The 21,429-nt window shown below is 40.9% G+C and overlaps 1 protein-coding gene across 3 annotated transcripts in view; it reads left to right on the forward strand.

Annotated features, from left to right (window-relative positions):
• rhbdl3 (rhomboid, veinlet-like 3 (Drosophila)) overlaps nt 1-21,429 on the forward strand; it is a 66,405-nt gene that overhangs the window by 40,522 nt on the left and 4,454 nt on the right. For 2 of the 3 annotated variants that reach the window (XM_086157131.1, XM_086157129.1), the window contains 4 exons: nt 3,036-3,194; nt 9,509-9,733; nt 10,456-10,604; nt 14,005-14,117. In XM_086157131.1, the coding sequence (XP_086013257.1) occupies nt 3,036-3,194; nt 9,509-9,733; nt 10,456-10,604; nt 14,005-14,117 (646 nt within the window). The remainder of the gene's footprint in view (nt 1-3,035; nt 3,195-9,508; nt 9,734-10,455; nt 10,605-14,004; nt 14,118-21,429) is intronic. The other variant, XM_086157132.1, reaches the window with a different exon arrangement.

A 21,429-nucleotide genomic window follows, 5' to 3' on the forward strand; every position in this document is an offset into this window, starting at 1 on the left:
TACCTTGTGATGTACTTTGGATTTTCTGTTTGAAGCTTTTATTTAATGTGGGAAGATAAGCCTTCATTGCCAATAAGTCAATTGGTGTGTGTCATTGTTTAGCATGAGTGTGTGTATGGACACATGGTGACAGGGTGAATGACAATAAATCCAGTGTTTTTATCACTGTCACTGAAATCACCTACGACGCTTCGCGTGTATTTAAAGGTGGTGGAGGAGGCAGGTCTCGATCTAGAGTTCAACATTAATTCGTTCCATCATTGTTTTATTCAGATTCCAGTTGATCACAGTGTAAAAACAAACAACCAATCAGGTATTCACACATCTGGGCAATTTAGGGTCTCCACTGAGCCTCCTGAGTGTTTTGGACTTTGGGTGGAGATCAGAAAACCAGGAGGAAACCATGCAAACTCCACACAGAGAGGCTCCCTGTCAGAATCGAACCATAGATCTTATTGTCTGGCGGAAGCGCCAACCCTTGCGCCACCGTGCCGCTCTACAGTTGAAAAGAACGTAATACAGTGGCGGTTAATTATTTTGGCTGGCGGGCCAGATTTTTTTTTTTTTTTTTTATGTGTGGGCCATGAAAATAGAACAAAATGAAAACTGAAATCTATATATTTTTTGGCATTTTATTTCAACTTTAAAGATCGTTAATGATCATATAGCTGTACCGACATACTTTTTTACATAATCATCCATACAAAATTAAACTAAAGGAAAAAATAAGGAGTTTCTAAATTCAATGGTGATTGAAAATATTTGTTAAAATATTCAAAGAAAATAGTTTGGCGGGCCGGATAAAAAAAAAGCAAAACGCGCCGAATGTGAAAAATGTCTGACGTAACATCTACCTGTTCTGTGGAGCTTTGTATGGATGCTTTGTTTCAGTTTACTCATGTGTTTTTCCCCACTAATCCCATCTCGTATATTATTTGTATCGCCACCTTGCCCAGAAACGGCATAATTTTGGGTCATAATTTCGTGACCCACAACTCCAAGGTTTTCAGTGTCGATTGAGTGAAGTAGCGCACGAGGAGGCGGGTGACTTCAGTTTTCAGAGCAAATGTCAGAACCCTGAAATTGCAAAATATGTGAATGCGTGTCACGTTAAAGTCTCTTTAACCAGAGCCGTGTCGCCGCGGGATAAACAACACGAGGAAGTGCAATACCTCTTCTCCCTTCTGTCATCTGGTGGAGAACAGAGAGCCCAGTGCCAGCTGGGTCTCACTCGTCATCTGCCACTGTTTGCTTTATTATGTTGTATTTGTTTCGATCCGGCAGGTGGCTAATTTTCTCATTTTCGCAAATGCCACGTCGTCATGCATTATAGTGTTGTCATTTGTCGGGAGACGAATGCAAATATACAAGTACGCGCACATTTTCGTTGGCGGGGGTGGGCAGCTTCCTCTTACAGCAGCTGTTCTTTGCAAAGCTCTTATGCAGAACACCTGATTTTTCAGTTTGTGTTGACACAGTGAGGACGGCTGTCCATTTGACTCTGGATGAAGGAGATCAGCTTGATTTGGTTGATAGCGCTTCCGCTTCACAGCGAGGAGGTCTCTGGCACGGAGTTTGCTCCCCGTGTCTGCGTGGGTTTCCTCCCACAGTCCGAAAACATGCAGGAGGTTAATTGGATACTCTAAATTACCGTGATCTATGAATGACCGAACAGTTGTACGTCATCTTGATATAACACGTGAATGAGAGAGTGGCGGCGGTTTATCTCGATGTGACGAGTAAATGGATCTACATCAATGTATGAAGTGAATGAGTGAATAGTTATATGTCTCTATGTGACTTGTGAATGAAAGTGAATGGTTTGATGTCTCTTTATGTGATGGACTGGCGTCCGGTTCCCTCCTGCTCAATGAGCGCTGGATGTTGCTCCAGAATTTTATGGAGAATGAATGAATGAATGAATGAATGAATGAATTGTCTTGATTTGTTGCAGGCATAATGATTTTGATCATCTTATTAAATTGAACCCATCATTCTGAAACAGTGCCAGAAAAGACTAGGGATGTGTGTTTTATTGGCTTTATTTTGCTACAAATTTCCTTTTTACACTAGTGGACAGAAAACACCAGAAAAATTATTTTTTATAATTACATTTCAGACTATCTCTTTCTGATTTGTAGACAAATGCTTTTGAAATACATTATAAAGACATAATATAAAAGAATCAGTTTCAGCTCTATTCATTTCGATGTCATTTAATTTTTTTTTTTATCAGAACCTCAGTGTCCGTTCTTATATTAATTAACTTTCCTGTTTTCCTGGTTGTTTTATTTTCTGCTATTTTAAGGGATGTTCTTTGGTGGTTTATTTATTTTCATGCTCCTGAAACACAAATATCCATTTCACATGCCCGCTCTGCCTACCTGTTACATGAAGGATTTACCATGAGGCTCACTTATATTTCATTTGCCGCCTGGTTGTAATTGTGACAAAACATGGTAAAAGAATGTGTTTTCATTTTCTTCTTTATTGCAAATGACAACACCTATAGGACTGATCAATGGGGACTGTATTGTTGATATCAATGTATCGACTCCATGAAATTACACTTTCTTAATCCAGATTTCTACTCTGGGAATGTATACTTGTTTCTGCACAATTTTAAATGTATCTTTTGTGACATTGCCTTCGATGAATTACCCAATCTCTTACGTACTGTCTCCATTTTGTAGCCGTGATCGGCATGACAACGAGAACAGTGCATCGCACATTGAGTTGATTTCATTAAAAATCCTCACTTGAGACTTGTAATGTCAAAGTATTGTTTGTACTTGAAATGCCCAAGCTGATCCAAACCCCCCCAAAATCTATTTCTTTTTATTGGAATTACGAAATGAAGTGGTTTACTCACAATGCAGCGCAGTAGAGGAAATGAACAACTCACTGTAAGTGGGTTGTACTTGTAAAATAACTTATGATAATGAGGTTTTATATCAAGCCTTCCAGTATAGCAGCTCATATCACACCTTAATCTTTTTTCGCATTCTCTGTTCTGTGTGTGTGTTCAAATGCAGTATGACCCGGAGAACTCGGGCTTCATCAGTACCGAGCGGTTCAGGGACCTGTTGGCGACCCACGGCTCTGAGCTCGACCCCCACAAACTAGAAGTTCTCTTGGCCCTTGCCAATGGTAACGCTGATGGAAAGATCTGTTACCAGGACTTTGTGAACCTGGTGAGACACTATATATGTGTTGTGCATAATTATAAGATACAGCATATTGTACACTATTAACATATAGATATCATATAACATGTTACATGTCCTACTTTTGTTCTCTGTGTAGCGCTTCCTATTACAGGAGCGAACATGAGCTTATGTGATGTTTTGCAGGTCACAGTTGAATGAATGGCTGGGATTAACATATTCAACATTTCTCACATGTGAAACATACTTGCACAAGTGGATATTCTAGCAGTTTGGGTGTGTATTCGTGTGTGTGTGTGTGTGTGTGTGTGTGTTATATCAATGCCATCATCCAGCAGTGTGCCTGCCATAGCGGATTGCTTCAACTGTAATCAATTATAAAAGGGTCTATGAATATCTAAGCATATTATTGCGGTCGTCTGTGCAGATACAAATGCCTGCATATGCCTGCACATATGTATAAAAATCTGGCACTGATGATTAGGCAATGAGTACGTTATTAGACAAAAAAGGATCATCATTAGAATGGAAAAAAAAAAAAAAAGCTTAATCTCGTAGTTCTGACCTGGGGGAGCGTCTGGCTATAAATAGCAAGAAAATGCCAAGTTTTCAACCTTCCACCTCATCTCCTCCATCATCTCCTGGGCCGCTGTTCACATACTTGGTTGGCTCACCCAATTATAGCCGATGTGTGGAGACATCGATGTTGAAAACTTCACTTAGGGTGGTCGCGCAGGTTGGTCTTAATGTTGTAGTTTTGCAGTTTATCAGGCACAAAATATATGTGTGTGATATTGGAAAATAAGAATTTATCAGAGGGTCAGTGACACAATGAAAATGTTAGGAGCATACTCTCTTGCTTACTATTATTAGATGTTCATGCCGAGAATGCGGTGTTACAGCTGTTAGTGCTTCTGCCTCACAGCAAGAGATCCTCGGTTCAGATCCGTCAAGGTTGCATATAGTCCCCGTGGATTTCCTCTGGGTTCCCCCGTTTCCTCAAAGTCCAAAACTTGCCGTAGGTTCGTGGCCAGACAAGAATGAGAGAGTGAATAATTGCACGTCTCTACATGCGGTCCTGTGATCGTGTATCGACCGGTCTACGGTGTACCCTACCTTTCGCCCAATGACAGCTGGGATAGGCTCCGTTACCCCCGTGAGTGCAGGATAAACGGTATAAATAATGAACGAATGATTGGCATGATTGGCAGAAAATGAGGACAAACTGCTGAACAAGGTCAGCTCTGTCTTGGGGAGTCCCATGGACGGGGTGCATGTATCAGGAGAGAGGCGACGTCTCCAACCCCATGTAGAACATCACTGCAGCACCGAGCAGCTCCTTCAGCGACACACCGTCACCCCAAGTGTGTGAAAGAGAGATTTCGTTGGCCCTTCCTGCCAGCTGCTGTTCGACCGTTTAACACCCAGTAATGCTTTAAATAGACTTTTCATTCACTCACTCACACACTCACCCATCCATCCATTCAGTGAGACAACCTCAGGTGTTGCTGTTAGTTACCACTTTTGCATGCTTATATGACTGTCTCAGAAAATTAGAATATTGTGATAGAGCTCTTTATCGTCTGTAATGCAGTTGAAAAAACAAAAAGTCACTTTTTCATAATATTCTAATATTTTGAGATGGGATTTTTGAGTTTTCTTAAGATGTAAGCCATAATCAGCAAAATTAAAATGATAATAGGCTTGCAATATTTCTGTTGATTTGTAATGATACCAGAATGTATGACATTTTTGTTTTTTTAATTGCATTGCATTCTAATTTTCTGAGACAGTCCTGTATACTGTTTATATATTTTTTATATTTTCATATTTTTTATATTTTTATAGTATTTTATTTCAGTTTTTTATGTTAATTTTCTGTTTTTACGTTTTTATGATCTCACTGCTTGTACATTACTAACTGCCTCTACAGCAATATCCACTTTGTGAGAAACTGAAATTTCCCCTCTGTGGAACTATAAAAGGAATTTTCTAGTCTATTTTATCAAACCATTTAAGAAGTTGAGGATAAATGAAATTGAAAATGGCATCTATCCTCCCGTGTGATTCCTCAACCCACAATTTCATGTTGCAGAGCCGGCTGTTGTTGAACACCCTCCCCGTCATCTCCATGTTTAACTTCTTATTTTCTATAAACATCTTGAAATTTCCATCGAATCTACCGCCTCAAGAAGGCAGCGTGTCACATGTAAACGCCTGCAGGTCTGTTGATGTGATAATGACATGAGAGATAAAAGAAGGTAAAAACCTGACCCTGATTTAAGAGTCGCAGCAGCTTCTCTTCTCCTGTTCCAACATGTTTCACACTATGCATTTTTCTCTATTTTGATATTTTTTTTATTTTCACACTAACCCAAATTCACCGCAACTACAAGGCGCGGAGTATTTGTAAGAGCAAAAGGGTCTCTGACAGGTGATAAATTCCCCTCTTAATGCTCACCGTGCTCCAGTTTTGGTTTCACCTTCAAACCGCTGCCCGCTGATGATCGTGACCTTTTCATTTTCCATTTCCCGCTTTCTCGTTACCGTTCCTTGTGGGAGGCTGAGCTCGTGACCCGGGGACAATGTGACGTCTGCCATTGTTCGGTGGAGGTGGTTGGGTCAAGGTGTTCACGCGGAGATGTACCTGTACGGCCGTCTCTCTGTTCCCTACTTGCATTTAGAGATTTGTAAAAGATATACCGTGATTTCTGGACTTTTAGCCTCCTACTTTTTCCATAAGCTTTGAACACCGCAGATTTTTACAGACTTAGGAACTTCATGCCGCCAAAATATTTAGCCTTGTTTCATCGGGCCAATGAAATGACACATAGACACTGCAGAACACGCGCGTGTGGCTTACAAAAGTGACATTGAGCACTGAAGAAGACAACTTTAGTGGTTTTAGTGCCTTGGATAAAGATGAAGCTGGTGTTCAGTGACTTTTCAAGGCAGGGCACTGTACTTTTTATTTTTATTTTATTTTTTTATTTTTTTATTTTTCTATCAGAAGTGTTCAGGCGCTGTTCAGAAATGTATGGTAAGTATCTAATTAAAAGTAAAAAAAAAAAACAACAAAGCGTCTAACATCTTTCTCTGTAAATATCTCAGGTTACAAATGGAAACTTCTGGCTAAAAAGGCAAGTGCGGCTTATGCATGTACAACTTTTTATTTTTCTTTTCAAATTTGGTGGATGTGGTTTATGTTCAGGTGCGTTAGATTATCCGAAAATCACGGTATACGATAAAAGTAAGACATTTAAATTGACGTATAAACAGATGTGTGAATCAGAGAGTGTATAGTTGTATGTCTTTATATGATGGTAGAATGAGAGGGTGAATTATTTTGTGTCTATAAATGACATGTGAGTATGAGAGGATGAATGGTCTCTACATGACATGGGAATTAATTTATATATATATATATATATATATATAGCTATCCCTGTGGTATAGATAATGAATGACTTGATTAATTAATTTGTGTTTAATATTTCACATATATGGTTATCAGGTATAATTTGAAATTCAAAATAATATGAATTTTTATATTTTGAATAAATTAGTGCCAGTAGGGCTAAGTAAAGCGGTCGTTACCCTGGAGCGTCTGAAAATATGAGCATCCGTGCTTCTCATTTTAAGAATATTTTTCCGCCTGAATTATTTATTGATAATAATAATAATCAAAACATTCATAGTGAAATAACAGTAGTTTGAGGGCACTGCACGTACGGTGAAGTGAACAGGAACAAATCCCGTTTTATTTAAACAGAGCCGTGTCCGTGCGATGATACGGTTCGGCGAGAAAATCTACAATAATGAAAATGATATCAACGCAAAGCAGATCGGCGAAAACTAAAGGCTTTTGTTTTTGGTCTGTAACCGAGCCAGTTATCAATATTCCAAAAGGTTAGCCGGCTGTCCTTGGTTTCTTTAGGTACCTTTCTATCTCTTCAGGCCGACAGAGGAGTGGCAAGGTGACAGGGGACAGACAGAGACAAACTGTGAAGGATTTACTTGCCGTCCCATCTCTCCTTCGCACCGCAGCCTCTCCATCACTGTGATTGTCACTAATTGCCTTCCCCGCGCCTCCTACACAGCCAGCATTCAGATCATTGCTCACCCCCTCCCTTTACCTCTCCCCTTCCTCCGTCTCAATCTTCACCACGGCGGCCCCATCTAGGTCTGCGCACAAAGCTATGACGTTTGTCTTCATGCTGCTTCCGCACCTTGGCTCGTCTGTCACTGTCTGACTACCCAGTTGGGTAACGACAGCTTTGTTCCTCGCAAAGTGTCTCGAGACGTTTCCAAGAAACGTCTCGAAATATAGAACTTGCACGATAGGTCTGCAGGCGTGGCGAACGTTGGTGGATTCTTTTGGATTGCTTGGCATTGGTTCGCGCTTCCGCCTCACGGAAAGAAGGTCCCTGTTCCGACCCCCTGTTGGAATCGATCCAATGCCGAATGGTTGTTTATCTCAATATGTGGCGATCGATTGGCCGCAAATCCAGGTGCACCCCGCCTCCCGCCCATTGACGGCCTGGGTCCCCTACTGCACCACCTTTGACCCTAAAGCGGAGCCACGCCGAACAAACGCAAGGATGCCAGCGATGATGATGCCGGATACAATGTTAGCAATGCACCAGAGTGCTACAAGTGTTTTTCAAGGTTTTTGCTCGTTTTCTGCGTTAATAGACAAGACATAATAACATTGCAAGTACCTGGATGTGGATTCTGCACTGACCAGGACCAGTTTTTCGCAACCGGACCCCGCCGTGGCGGTCCAAAAGGCACCTGCCAACACCAGTGTCTTTCTCCCTCTCTCTCTCCTCCCGTGATTTTATCCGTCAAACTGGGAAATTCTCCCTCGCCCGCTAAATACCCATTTGTCGCCCTGACTCTTCTCTCGTCTCGCTCCCTTTGCTTCTCACCGCTGGGTAAACAGACAGAATGTCACTAGTTCTCTTTGTGGCTCGAAATAATGAGGGGAATGCAGTCACTTCACGCATAGAATCGACTGTCTTTATGGAGCATCGGCTGCCTGGGGGAGGTCTCACTGTGTGTGTGTGCGTGTGTGTGTTCGTTTCTTAGTCTGAAGCCGTCGTAATGAGGACACAGCTGCATCGCGAAGGCATTTCGGCTAGTTCTTACAACTCCGAAAGGCTGTTTGAAGTTCAAGACTTCATTTTCCTTAAGATTAAATTAGGTTCCGATTTAGGTTTTGGATGTTGATTTTTATGTAAAAACAGGAGGGAGGGGGGGATTCATTGTGCCAATGTGGGTCTTTGCAGCTGTTTGCGATTGTGTGCGCAATCTTTATAGTGCAGCCTGAAAGTGGCCATGGTAACCCGTAATAATTTTCCCACAGTTCTCCTAGCCTGACACAAAGGCAGAAATAATTGGCTTTTTCTGAAGTTCTCTAAACAGCAAGTCCCTGCAGAGAAAAGAAAGGTCTCTCTCTTTAAACGGTGCCAGAAGCCCACCTTTTTATTGATATTCCCATTTAGTACTTCTTATGTCATCCGTGTTTTCCTTTCTGATCACGTGTTTTTCATTTTACTTTGGACTCGCTAAAACTGAAATTAGCAGGATAACGCATCTCTACTTTCCGTTATGGTAAAACTCTAAGTGCTCTGTTTTACTGATATAAGCCTGAGACAATCGCTTTGTACTTTTAGTATGTCTACCCAAATATTTATAGAAAATTGATTTTGCAGTCAACCCAAAGTCCTTTAAGAAGCTTCTGATTATAATAGTAAAGTAATAATGACAGTACAGTTGAATTGCGTTCTATTTTTTCTTTGTATGGAGAATTGGAGAAAATGATGATTCCACTATAACATATGGCAAAAAACAGTTGTGCAATATCTGGAAAAAGGGGGAAAAAAATTGCTTTTTTTTTTTCAAAAGAGACCAGAAATTTTTGTGGGGTCCCTTCGATTTAAATGTCCTGCTTGATGAGCTCCTTGTGAGGTCTTTGCCGCTTTAAATGACCGCCCATTGTTGTGGAAGTGAACCCTTCTTTTTGACAAGGATGAAGAGGGTTCCGCTGGTTGCTCGGTGACGACACAGGCATTCTGTTGGGATTTCGAGCTGGGAGTCAACGTGATTGACTGAGGGCAATAAATGTGTGTGTGCGTGTGTGTGTTAAAACCATTATGATGAGCACATTCAGTAGCTTTAGCGACACTCAAATAAATGTATCAATAAAATAATCAAAAAAAAAAAAAAAAACTCACACCCCTTCTGCCCACCCCGCCATCTTTTACTGCATCTGTACCTACTCTCCTCACACCATGTCTTCCCCCACTTGTCTTTTTTTGTCCCCCGATGTTCTTCAGATGAGCAGCAAACGCTCCAACAGTTTCCGGAGGGCCATTCTGCAGGGGAGCAGGCAATTAAAGGGCTGCAGCCTCAGAGATGAGGTTGGCCTGGGATTGTCTCAGCGCCTGGTCCGACACATTGCCTATGAGACTCTGCCCCGTGAGGTTGATCGCAAGTGGTACTTTGACAGTTATACCTACTGCCCCCCACCCTGGCTTATCCTGACTATCACCATCGTTGAGGTAACGGAATAGGAGAACCAGACCAGTATGCTCATTCCAGTTTTTATGTGATATTTAATAACACTATTAGCAGTATGACTGTTTGACCAGAGAGTTTGTAAGCATCCACCACCAGGCACATTTACCAGAATGAATTCCATAGTGCAACTTTTCACACTTGATTCCCCCATCTGAGATCCTGTCTGATTCAATTTTTGGGTGGAATTCAATTTTATCCGGGTCCGTTGAGATGTGTTGTAATGGTTTAGACAAATATATATAGAGAGACTGTTTCAACGGAAGAAAACAATTACCTCATGGCGGTGGCTAATAAAACAAAGATTGTCTGTGAAAAGAATCTGTTGCAGTAATGCTACCAATTAAATCTACCCTGCCCTGAAACATTAACTTTTGCACCTCCATAATGGTCAAGTGAGGTCAGATTTTATGAATACGGCGCCAAATCACAGCACACTTGTCTGAAGACACTTTCCGCGTCGGGCAGATCTGGACCACACGCTTTGAAATGCTCTCTAGACACGCAAATTCTTCATGAGCTCTTGGTCTTTTCCCGTCCAGAAACCTTAGACAGATCCCAGCTGAATGTGGGCGCCCTTCTGCCTCGACTGGGAGAGAACGCTAGGCCGGACGTACAGAAACCAATAACCAATAATAATCAATTTGTCATAGATCAGTAATATTAAGTTCAATTTGTCTGTTGTCTTGCGTCCATGTTCCCCCAGGTTGCCGTGTTCATGTATTACGGCTTTCAGCTGGACCGTTTGGTCCTACAGGTGTCCAGCCCATCATTCCTCAAGAGTCCCCTTCCATACCACCCTCAGCTGCGATCCCAGGCGTGGAGATACCTCAGCTACATTTTCATGCACACGGGGTGAGTGCACGTTCATCTCCAGCCATCACCATTGCTATTAGATAAAATCCTCTTTCTCTAACCAATAGCCAAATGAAGGGTTTTAAAAATGCCATGTATTATGCGTAACTAAGTAACTTGACAAATTTCCATTTCATTTCCAACAACACGTAACTTCATGTCAGAATGGGCTGCCTTTTGGAATTAACAGCTTGAATACAATATGTTGTGAATTTGGCCCCATTTTTCCAATTAAATTATTCCAAAAGTTGGTGATCAATTCAGAAAACATAATAATAATAGTAATTTAATTCTCACTGTCTTGCCCATTTTGGCATGCAGTCAGGAGGAGCTGGGAATCGAAACGTCGACCTTCCAATTGGAGGGGTGCCCGCTTGACCAACTGGGCCGCAGGACCCCCCCAAAAGTGGGGGGGTCCTTATAGAATATACATCTATAATCCGAGTTTCAATTTCATAGGCCTTTGTTGAAAAGGTGACTATATGCAGTCGGAGGGTGGAAGACAGTCCAGTTTGGGGATCTCAGAATCACTTTTTTGATTTTCTAGCTTAAATTAGAAGTGACTTCAGGTTCAGATATCTGTGGATGCAATCTCAGTGTTTTAGAGGTGTTCTGGGTGTGTTTGGTAGCGTGCCCTGGGGTTGGTCCAGAACACGCCAAAGGATTCTGTATGTGCCGTCAGCCTGAAAATGCCTCGGTCCCTGGAGTTAGAACTAGAGTCTGTCACCGGGGACACGGACGCCTGAGCTGACCTACTCAGTCGGCTGCTGTAGTGAATAAATAATGTCCCGATTACAGTTGCTTTGGTATCATTGTTGAATCCATGCCATGACCTTAATAGCCCAAAAAAAGACGTTATTTCTGGATTATTGACAGCAGACATTTTGGCACGACTCCTAAAACAGTCCATCAACTTCAAAATTCAGTTGCTGTCCTCTATTCCTTTACTTTGAATATTTTGTATGTACAACACACTAATATGTTTACAATATATGAATTATACATAACACATTGCATTCAAGCTATTAAGGTTGAAATATAACAAATAATTACAAAGTGCAGTGCTACAAACATGTTATTACATTTTGTCAGTTCCAGCAATCGTTGTCATAAGTCTCAGTGTTGTTTTCACAGAATAATAAATTCACACATCCCACCCTCCCACCCAAGAGCATATTCACATCAGGAAGGAGAATGTGCGTGATGCTAATGATAAAAACAAAATTAGAAATGCTGCATAACCGTCAATCCTTCATGTCTATGACGCACACACACACACACACACACATATATATATATATATATGTATATGTATGCATAATATGTGTGTGTGGGGGGGTGTTGGTGTGGGTGTGCGTGTGTAGATAGATAGCTACATCGGTGAAGACCACATTAGCTTTTATATATGCATACTTAATATTTGACAAATTTATCATTACATTTAAAAAAAATCCCTTTTGTCAAAATTAAATATTTATACTGTCAAGGCTGATTTTCTTCTTTATAGTCAATATTGAATACAAACTGTACACAATTGCTAATTGACACTAGGGGGCAGCAAGGCACCTCGCCATGGATTGAGGTGCTCTTTGAGGGGTGAAAGGTCACAGCCAGGTGTGCGGATGCTCACAAATATGGCCACTTCTTTATCCAGGATGAATATGTGAGCAGGCAAGGAGATCTGTGGCAGGCTTCAGTCTGATCTCTGACAGGCATCAGTGATGAGCGTCCTGCCTTCTTAGGCTGATACTGCTCTACAACACCATTGATGTATGCTTGGATTCTGGCAGGGGGCCTCTCTGTGAGGAGTTTGCATGTTCTCCGGGTTCCTTGGTCCCCCATTTTAGAGCTGCCGTTCGAAACGCTAACCAGACAGTCGGGAGCAACTTGGAGTTTGGATTCTGTCCCAAGGACACTTTGGATCAAACCGTCAACTCCAGCAGCTGAGCCTTAGCCACCCCCTTTTTGTACATGCAGAGCTTCTCCCGTGTATCCGTCAACTGTGTTGAGACTGTAGCCCAACCTCACAATGCCTGATTTAAAGATAGCTGCTGTTATCTGGAGAGGATTTGTCCTTGTGCCTTTGGGCAGGCCTCTTCCCATCGCTCCGCTCCAGTGTCTGACTAACCATCGGAACGATTCATGCCTGAGGTGGATAACTTTTTTTTTTTGTTTTGTTTCATAAACTAAACCCAGTTTTGTCCATATCTGAGTTGTTTTCTTTTTTTATTTTCTCCTCAGTGTGGACAGATTCATTTGTACCTCAGAGAGTAGTATATTCATTTTCCTCTTTAGAAATTCACAAGCAGTTTGTTGTGTTTGGACGCGCAGTTGGTAGACACCAATTCAGCAGTTGAGACAGTCAAACTGTCAGACTGGAAAAATGGTGACTTAAATTAATTTTTCGTCCTTTTGTGGAACAGAGATGAGGTTTTTTTTCCCTCCAGAAACAGTCAGAGACTTTTTCAGCAGATTTTGAGCCAATGGGAGACCCTTTTTGTGAGCGTGGGTCGGGAGAGGAGACAGAGATTGGGGGCCGTTAGTGTGTTAGCAGCTGTCCGTGTGGATTTTGCCGTGACATTAGATGTATTAATTGCTACTCAAGGATCGGATAAAAGGGCACTCCAGTCATGAAAGAGACACTGGGTGTATGTGATAGAGTGTGTGAGTCTGTGTATGTGTGTTATATCAGATTTGCATATATTTTCATGTGTATTATTGATATTGTGCGGACGCTGTATGACTTTGTGCGTTCACGCGCAACGCTTGGTCCCCTGTAGTTTGTTCAGGAGTCCACGGTTGACTGCCAGTTTGGTACAAACACACACACACATACACACACACACACACACACACACACACACACACACACACACACAGATTTTCAGTGTATGTACCTGCACCAAAACATAGTATATGTACCGATTTGCTGTCAATGACTGTATTTGACTAATAAGATTTTGAAAAATATGAATTCTACTACTCTTGTAACAGACAACATAACATGGTCATTCATTCAGTAATTCATTATCTATATTGCTGATCCTGGAATCTGGGCCACCGGGGTGCTGAAGCCCGGCTGTAACCCAGCAAGAGGCAGGATCCACCCACGGCCAGCTAAAATTTGACCACAAGGCTACATATAGAGAAATAAAATCATTCACTCACTCATTCAAACGTCATATAGAGACGTATAACCATTCGCTCTCCCATTCCCACCTCTGAGCAATTTAGGGTCTCCAAAAACTGATGCTTTTAAAGTTCCCTGGTATCAGAGTCAAAAAGTTTCTTCATACAATAAGATACGAAGTGAGGAACTGTGAACTGATTAGACTGCAACTTTTATAAGCCTCTGTTTGCTGATGGTGGCTCTTGTGCTTTTGTCACGTGTGTGTTACAGGATCGAACACCTGAGCCTTAACATGGCCATGCAGCTGTTGGTGGGGGTCCCTCTGGAGATGGTCCACGGAGCGGCGAGGATCGGCCTCGTCTATGTTTGCGGCGTGTTAGCAGGTGGGCACACACACACACACACACACAACATACACCTCGAAAAAAAACAAAACAGTTGTATACTGACAATGGGATTCAATCTGTTCTGCTAGCCTTTCCCTTATGCCCCCGCCACACACACTCAATATCCCCAGGACAAAAACATACATACTGTATAGAGTTTTTCCTTTCAAGGCTGTTGTTCCATCTGCTTTTTCTTTTTTTTTTTTAGTCGTTCAACGGCCTATCGAGTTCCAGCCACTGTGTTGGTGGATATTGGCTGAGAAAATGTGTGTGTGTGTGTGTGTGAGTGTGTGTGTGTGTGTGTGTGTGTGTGTGTGTGTGTGTGTGTGTGTGTGTGTGTGTGTGTGTGTGTGGTTTGAGGGCTCCCGGACAGATGGCCTGGTGTCTCTACCAGGGGTAGAGAGATGCCAGGGGTCGAAAGGGCGGCCCAAAGAGAGTCCCCGCCAACAGAGCTCATTTTGACACACATTGGAACCGACAATTGGAAATAAACGCAGAAAATGCGAGGATGGGTTGGAGGGAGGCGAGAGAAACAGGAAGGGATCTGGAGTTATGAGTATTAAAAAACAAGAGAGGGTTTGGAAAGGGGAACACGCTAAAAGCTGGCACCGCAGCAGATGTGCTAATGATTTAGAAGAAGCGGGCAAAAAGCTGCAAAAAGAGATTCCATCTCCTTGCAGCATCTCCATTAAACATGAACACTGGCGACGTTGTAATGTTTAGCCCTGGACCTCTGCTATAGTCAGACAGCATGTGCGCTGTGTGTGGGTGCGTGTGTATTCATCTACCCCTCTGGGTGAAAAAGTAACTGAACTGAAAACATTCAGATATTCAGGAACATTCAGATACTCCAATATATATATTGGAGATTAAAAAAAAGGAAGTAAATGGTTTGTATTTTTTACTGATAGGTATGGAGGACGCATTCATGACCGTTCTGTGCTAAATGCAGACATCTTTCTTCATGCATGCTTGTGTGTATGTGTGTGTTAGTCTGTGACACATGCCCTAGGGATACCATCTGTGGTTGCCCATAGCATTAACATCACAGAGGAATGATGAGGACAACACCATAAATCAGACACACTCATGTCCCCGCACAGACATGGGAGTCTGTTTTTTAATTAGATATCGACCATCAGAGTGTGTTTATGTGTGTGTGTGTGCGTGCGCGCGTGTCTCTGTGCAAGTGGGTTGTAGAAGAAGTCACACTCCGCTTGTGTTCGCTGCCGAGGTTTTGGTTTGCTGTGTTTTCCTGGACTTTTACTTAATTACACAGCAGAGCTTCAGCCAAAATTTCATTTCTTTCAAGATGGTCATAATTTACCCACAGCTGGATTTACGATATCGATTGGATTTGGATTTCAGTCATAGCCATAATTTTTCCAGTGATTTAAATGAGTGATGGAAATAAGTCTCTGCTATTGTGGAACATTATGGACTGAAATCAAATGTGTAGCTGTAAAAATAATGATATAAGTAAAAATGTGTCTACGGATGTTTATAATCCAATTCAATATGCCACTGCCTATTTCGACTGTAAGGTTCATTCATTCATTCATTCATTCATTCATTCATTCATTCATTCATTCTTTATCTCTACTGCTTAACCTGAGATCAGGGTCATTGGAGGGCTGGAGCTTGTAACAGCTATCGATCACAGGGTCACTTGCAGAGACATACAACTATTAACCCTCTCATTCACATCCCATATTCACTCGCTCAGTCACACATCACGTGGAGATGTGTATCCATCCACCCTCTCATTCCCAAGTCATATTGAGATGTTCAACCATTCACTCATTCATTCACATATTGTATAGAGACGACTGTTCACTGTCTCACTGAAACGCCTGGGCAATATTTGGCATGGATTTTTCAACTTACATGGTGTGTATTAATGTGTAATTTACAACTTGTGTGTTCATGTGTTTATGTCATATCTTACATATGAAACCTTTCTATTGATGTTCCCATTTTCTTTTTGTTTCCAAAATTAGCATTTATCCTTCCCGTTATAAATGATCAGAGAACAATGACCTCAAACTCGATAAATAATGAAACCATGATGTGTGAAAAAAAAATGAAAACAGAAAATTTTGTGAAGCGGTAAGACCTCAGCTGGCACTAATAGGCGTCAGAGTTGGGTTCAAAGGTTAAGTAACAAGCTAGCAAAAGGTCAGTAACCCCCCCCAGGATCATCCCAGCCTCTGGTTCTTAGATGAAGACATTTCCCTTTTATGCTGATGAGCATGCACATGCATGCGGACACGACTGGAAAAGCAGAATTTTATGCACGCCGATAGCATCCAGGTGCAATGACAGACTCCGATCATGGCTTCTCAGGTTTAGGCTCATGTCCAGGCCTCCAAACTGTTGATTTTTTTCAACAGAAACACTGATTTAAATTCTCATTCCCCCCTGATTTTGTAGTTTATAAGAAGGGCTGGTATTGATGAGTTGCCACTCTCCACTGTTAAGTGGCCCCGGGGACATTTGGAGTAAATATGAGCGAGTGTGCCCTCGTATGTGATTGCTTGTCTGCGTAGGCTAGAATGGTACTAAATGTTAGGTGGGTGCTCAGCTGCACCTTGTAAACATGGAACTAAAAAAGGATAGTTTTCTGAGCTGGTTGCCAGTGTAAGTGCAACTCTGGGATATGGTTTTGAGGGTTTTCACCAGGGCGATGAGAGGAGATTTTACCATATTGCTCTTGCCTTTTTTTTTTTTACTGATTAGGGTCCACAGTGTAAACTGAATGTTTAATTCAAATTGTATTTCAAACATTTCTTCCATTTTTTATGTCTCATATATAATAACAATAATACATTTTATTTAAAGTGCCTTACTTGACACCCAAGGAAACCATACAGACATATACACATACACAAAATACACATTTAAAAGAATAAATAATTATATGTATGTATGTGTATATACAGTATTTATATATATATATCGATATATGATTACATTTAAATTATTTGTTCATTGATTACATCTTTTTCTCCTTTTCCTTTCAGCTACTCTCTTCAGGGTTCGTTAAGTGAATCAGCCTCCTCCATCTAACGCTATATATATATATATAAACACACATATTCATATATTTGTGTGTATATATGTGCATGTGTATATATATATATATATATATATAAACATAGATATATATATGTACATACATAAACACACACACACTTATGTGTATATATATATATATATATATATATATATATATGTTTTTTTTATTAATTTATTTGTTTTTTGATGGAGTAAATTTCTAGTATGTTGAGATTCAGGGTCCCATTGCATTTTTGGATTTGTCTTCAGCACATGTTGTGAGGTTTCTGCTTTACAGACAGACAAATGACAATGAATACAAGTACCCTGGTACATGCTAAAATCAGCCCCCACCTCTCCCACCCAATCCACGCACCACAACCGCCTGAACACATTCAACTTCCCCGGATAGAAACAGAAATTGCTGCCTTCCACGTGCATCTATTTGTGTTTGTAATCCCCCCAAGTGTTTGATCACCTGGTGAGTCAGGCAGTATTATTACTGTACCTTGCTGGGGCCTTTTATTATTTCCCAGACACCTGAGAGGATCTGAAAAGAGGAGTAAGATCTTCTCTGGTGAGGTGGAAAAGGTCATTCAATTTTGCCGTCAATTTCATTGTACTTTGAAAATGCACACACTCACAAAAAAAAAGCAATGCATTGATTTGAGAGCTGCTAAAGGTATGACAGTCCTAATTTAAATACTTTCAATGCGTTAGGGAGACTCATTGAATGCAACGATACCCCGCAGCAGTTCACGGGTTGTCAAGTTTTTTAACAAGATTGTCTGAACAATTTTCCCTTGATCTTGTGATAGATGAGAGGAAATAATCAACGTTAGGTCTACGTACCAAACTACATATTTGCTAAGGATAGTATTCAAATGTGATGAATCAAGCATGAACAATTTTATGCAGGAAATTGTAATGTTGATATCAAAATAGTGATATTATTTTCAGAGCAATCATTCTTGGCTTTTTGTACTGTGAATGTATGTATGTATGTATTTATGTTTGTAGGTGTGTATGTAGGTAAGCGTGTGTTTATGTGTGGTATTCACAGTGTATATGTTTGTATGTTTGTAAGCGTGTATTTATGTTCAGTATGCACAGTATGCATGTATGCTTGTAAGTATGTATGCATGTATTTATGTGCCTTATGCACATTTTGTATGTATGTATGTATGTATGTATGTATTCACACAGTAACATTAGATACAATCCTTCAAATTTTCTTCTTCATCAGAGACTGAGTAAATGCATACCTCTCTTTAGTTCCTGTATTTAAAGATCAATTACTGCATAACATAGTGTTGTATAGTTATGTATGTATGATTACGTTTTAATGGCTCATTGTATAAAGATCTGTTAATACCCATCATGCATTCGTTGAATAAACTTGAGAGTTTTCTGCCTGGCGTTACTAAATAAAACAGGTGGGCAATAAAACAAATATTTTTTAATAGCAAATGACTTCTTTCAGCTTTGCCTTTAAAATAATTTTAATAGTTGTAGTTTTATACATCATGCTGCCAGGATTTTGTATATCACAAAATATTTATACACATAGCTCATTAATTCTTACATCTATGCTGAGCCTTGACATATACAGTATATGAATTCATTGTTCATTTGCTACATCAGTTTTTCCATTTTATGAACATAATACTATCATCTAAAGTAGTATTAAAGTATATTTTGCCGTTGTTAATATGTTGGTGTACAGGGATGGGGGTGGAAACCTATGTCAAATCATTGACCACAGCCAAACTCCATGACTGTATTCATGTTCAAACAAATCATGTAGCCTTGGTAGTTTCCTGGTAAGCTGTGGACTTAGCTGTTGAATTCCACAGTTTTGGATCCGGGCTTAGGTAGCATGTTTGTTCTTCTTCAGACCAGAAATGACAAAGGTTAAAATGCCCAAATGAGGTCCAGTGCTCAGCGAGCATGTCGATTTGTTTCCCCTCCAGTATTTCCACCTGCGTCTGTTTATTTGATTTGTCTGTTGGTCACGCAAGAAGTATTTGGCCAAATTGAACAGTTTTGTTTTTTCTTTGGAAAAAAAAGGATTACAGCAACATTCTCATCCAGTTTTTCGGCTTCCCTGTCTCTTATGTGATCATCTGAGTTCCTTTGTTAGTTCTGTCTGTGTTGTCCTTTATTTGCATGTTTCACAAAGTATGTCCGAGTTTATTAGTGATCCATAGTAATATGCACTCCTTCAAGTGTCCCAGTTTATTCCAAGTTCAAGTTAGTACTTCAGTAAGAAAAGACCAGGAATCTTTGTCAAAGTGACTGTTTTCAAACGCTTGATTGGGTCTTTATTCAAACAGCGGATAGATACCAAGGCGCCGTGCTAAGCCACTCACCGTTTTTGACTGCCCGAGTTGATTTCATTTGTCTTCTGTAAAATTACAGTGTAGGCTCGTGGTGTGTGAACAAGCATCTATTCATGCAGGCCTATTCATGATAGGGGGAGATGCAAAGCTGTCTTAATACCACAGAAAATAAATGCTTTGAGTTCATGAATGGGCACGGCTAGTTTGAATTAGGTTTCTGTTCATCGCCTAATTATGGCGTCTGCCAGTTTGATCCTCGGGGGGGTAAAATCTTTAGATTTGCAACTGAATATTGAAGGTTTTACACTCAAGTGATCTAAATCTGTAGAAAAAGGTTAGCCCCATTAGGGCTGAGAAATCAAGTCTCCAAAGATTAAATTACAAAGTGGAAAAAGTCAGTGACCAGTTGTGCATTAATGATGTATTTGAAATAAGAAACATTTTGAAATGTTTTGGTCCGTGTGTTGCAGGACTTGAAATGCTGACCTTTGCGAGTGTTAACTAGTTGTCATAGAATTAAATATCACATATCTATTGACTCGGATAACAGCGTGGAATGTTTGTCCAAAGAGAAGATTCACTTTTGACCTTCAAAATAATCAATTAACGAGGTTGTTTCCTGAACTTCTTCCTTCCAAGCCGAAGGATGACCTTCTCCGACACATTCCATCACTGCTGTATTTGAATTCTAAAATGAACGCCCGCTTATCAGTTGAAGCAGGAACCTTGACATGTTGTTCATCATCATTTGAGCTCTGAAAAGATTTAAAACGGTGGCAATACTCCAAAAGATGAGACAAAATAATTGATATTTTGATTCCTGGCTCCTACTAGCATGTCAGAGTGTTGTTGAGCAAGACACTGAACCCCAAACTGCCAACTGCTCATGGGTCATCCATGATGGGTTAAATGCAAAGAGCAATGTCACACAAAGTACACATAAAGTATAATAAAATAGTAGGTGGGGTTCACCCTGGATTGGTCCATCACAGGGCGTACAACCATTCACCCTCTCATTCACATACTGCAGGGGTGTCGAACTCAAATACACAATGCATATTTTTTTATGGCTCTATAAGCAGCACATTCTCGTCCCAATGTGTCAACCACCTGACGAATGCTGACGGTTCCCTTGGCGTCTCATACCGATGCATTAGGCAGACCTGTCATTTTTCGACGAAGCTGGAGAAGAGTCTTAATTTTTTTTTCCTAATTATTCAACGACACATTCCCATGTGTCGCATACCTGCGCATTAGGCACCCCTTTCATGTCGGGTGGCGCGTCAGTGGAGGTACAAGATTTCTCCTTTAGAACACAACATGTGCAAAATACTAACTCCGCTTTTATTTTGTTAGGTTTAGAGAGAAATACAAGCGTTGATGTAGACGTCATGCTTCAGGTCTGTTGAAAAATGACGACAAAGAGGTTGAAGGAAGCCTTCAACATTCATCAGGCGGTTGACGTATTGGGATGAGAATGTGCTGCTATAAGCAGCTTTTCCTGAGTAATTCCTCATGCATTTGTTCCCGGATCCTGCCCACCAGTCCACTCTTTTGACCGCACATCAGGGGCGCAACATCTGTCGCCAGTTCCCCAAATTTTATCTCAAGGCAGGCCCATTTCATTTATGCATCTGCATACTGCTTCAAAGATATCCTTTCCCGCAGATGTGCCATGCATTGATCTTAAACCCAAACGTTCCTCCGTTTACGTGCAGATCTCAGTCCACTACATGGATAAAAAGCAAAAGCTGGGCAGTATCAGAAATGTCGCCGCTCTCTCTGTGAACTTTGCGAAAGTCATCTTTTCATTTGGCCATTTTTGGGGGAGAGGGGTAGCTGACAGTTGACAACAGGTGACTCAGCAAGGCCAGCTGATGAGCAGATGGGGCTCACACTTGCCGGCACTC

The sequence above is a fragment of the Fistularia commersonii genome, chromosome 12 (assembly GCF_037954325.1).
Source record: "Fistularia commersonii isolate RoL2024-O1a breed Wild chromosome 12, RoL_Fcom_v1.0, whole genome shotgun sequence".
Lineage (NCBI taxonomy): Eukaryota > Metazoa > Chordata > Actinopteri > Syngnathiformes > Fistulariidae > Fistularia > Fistularia commersonii.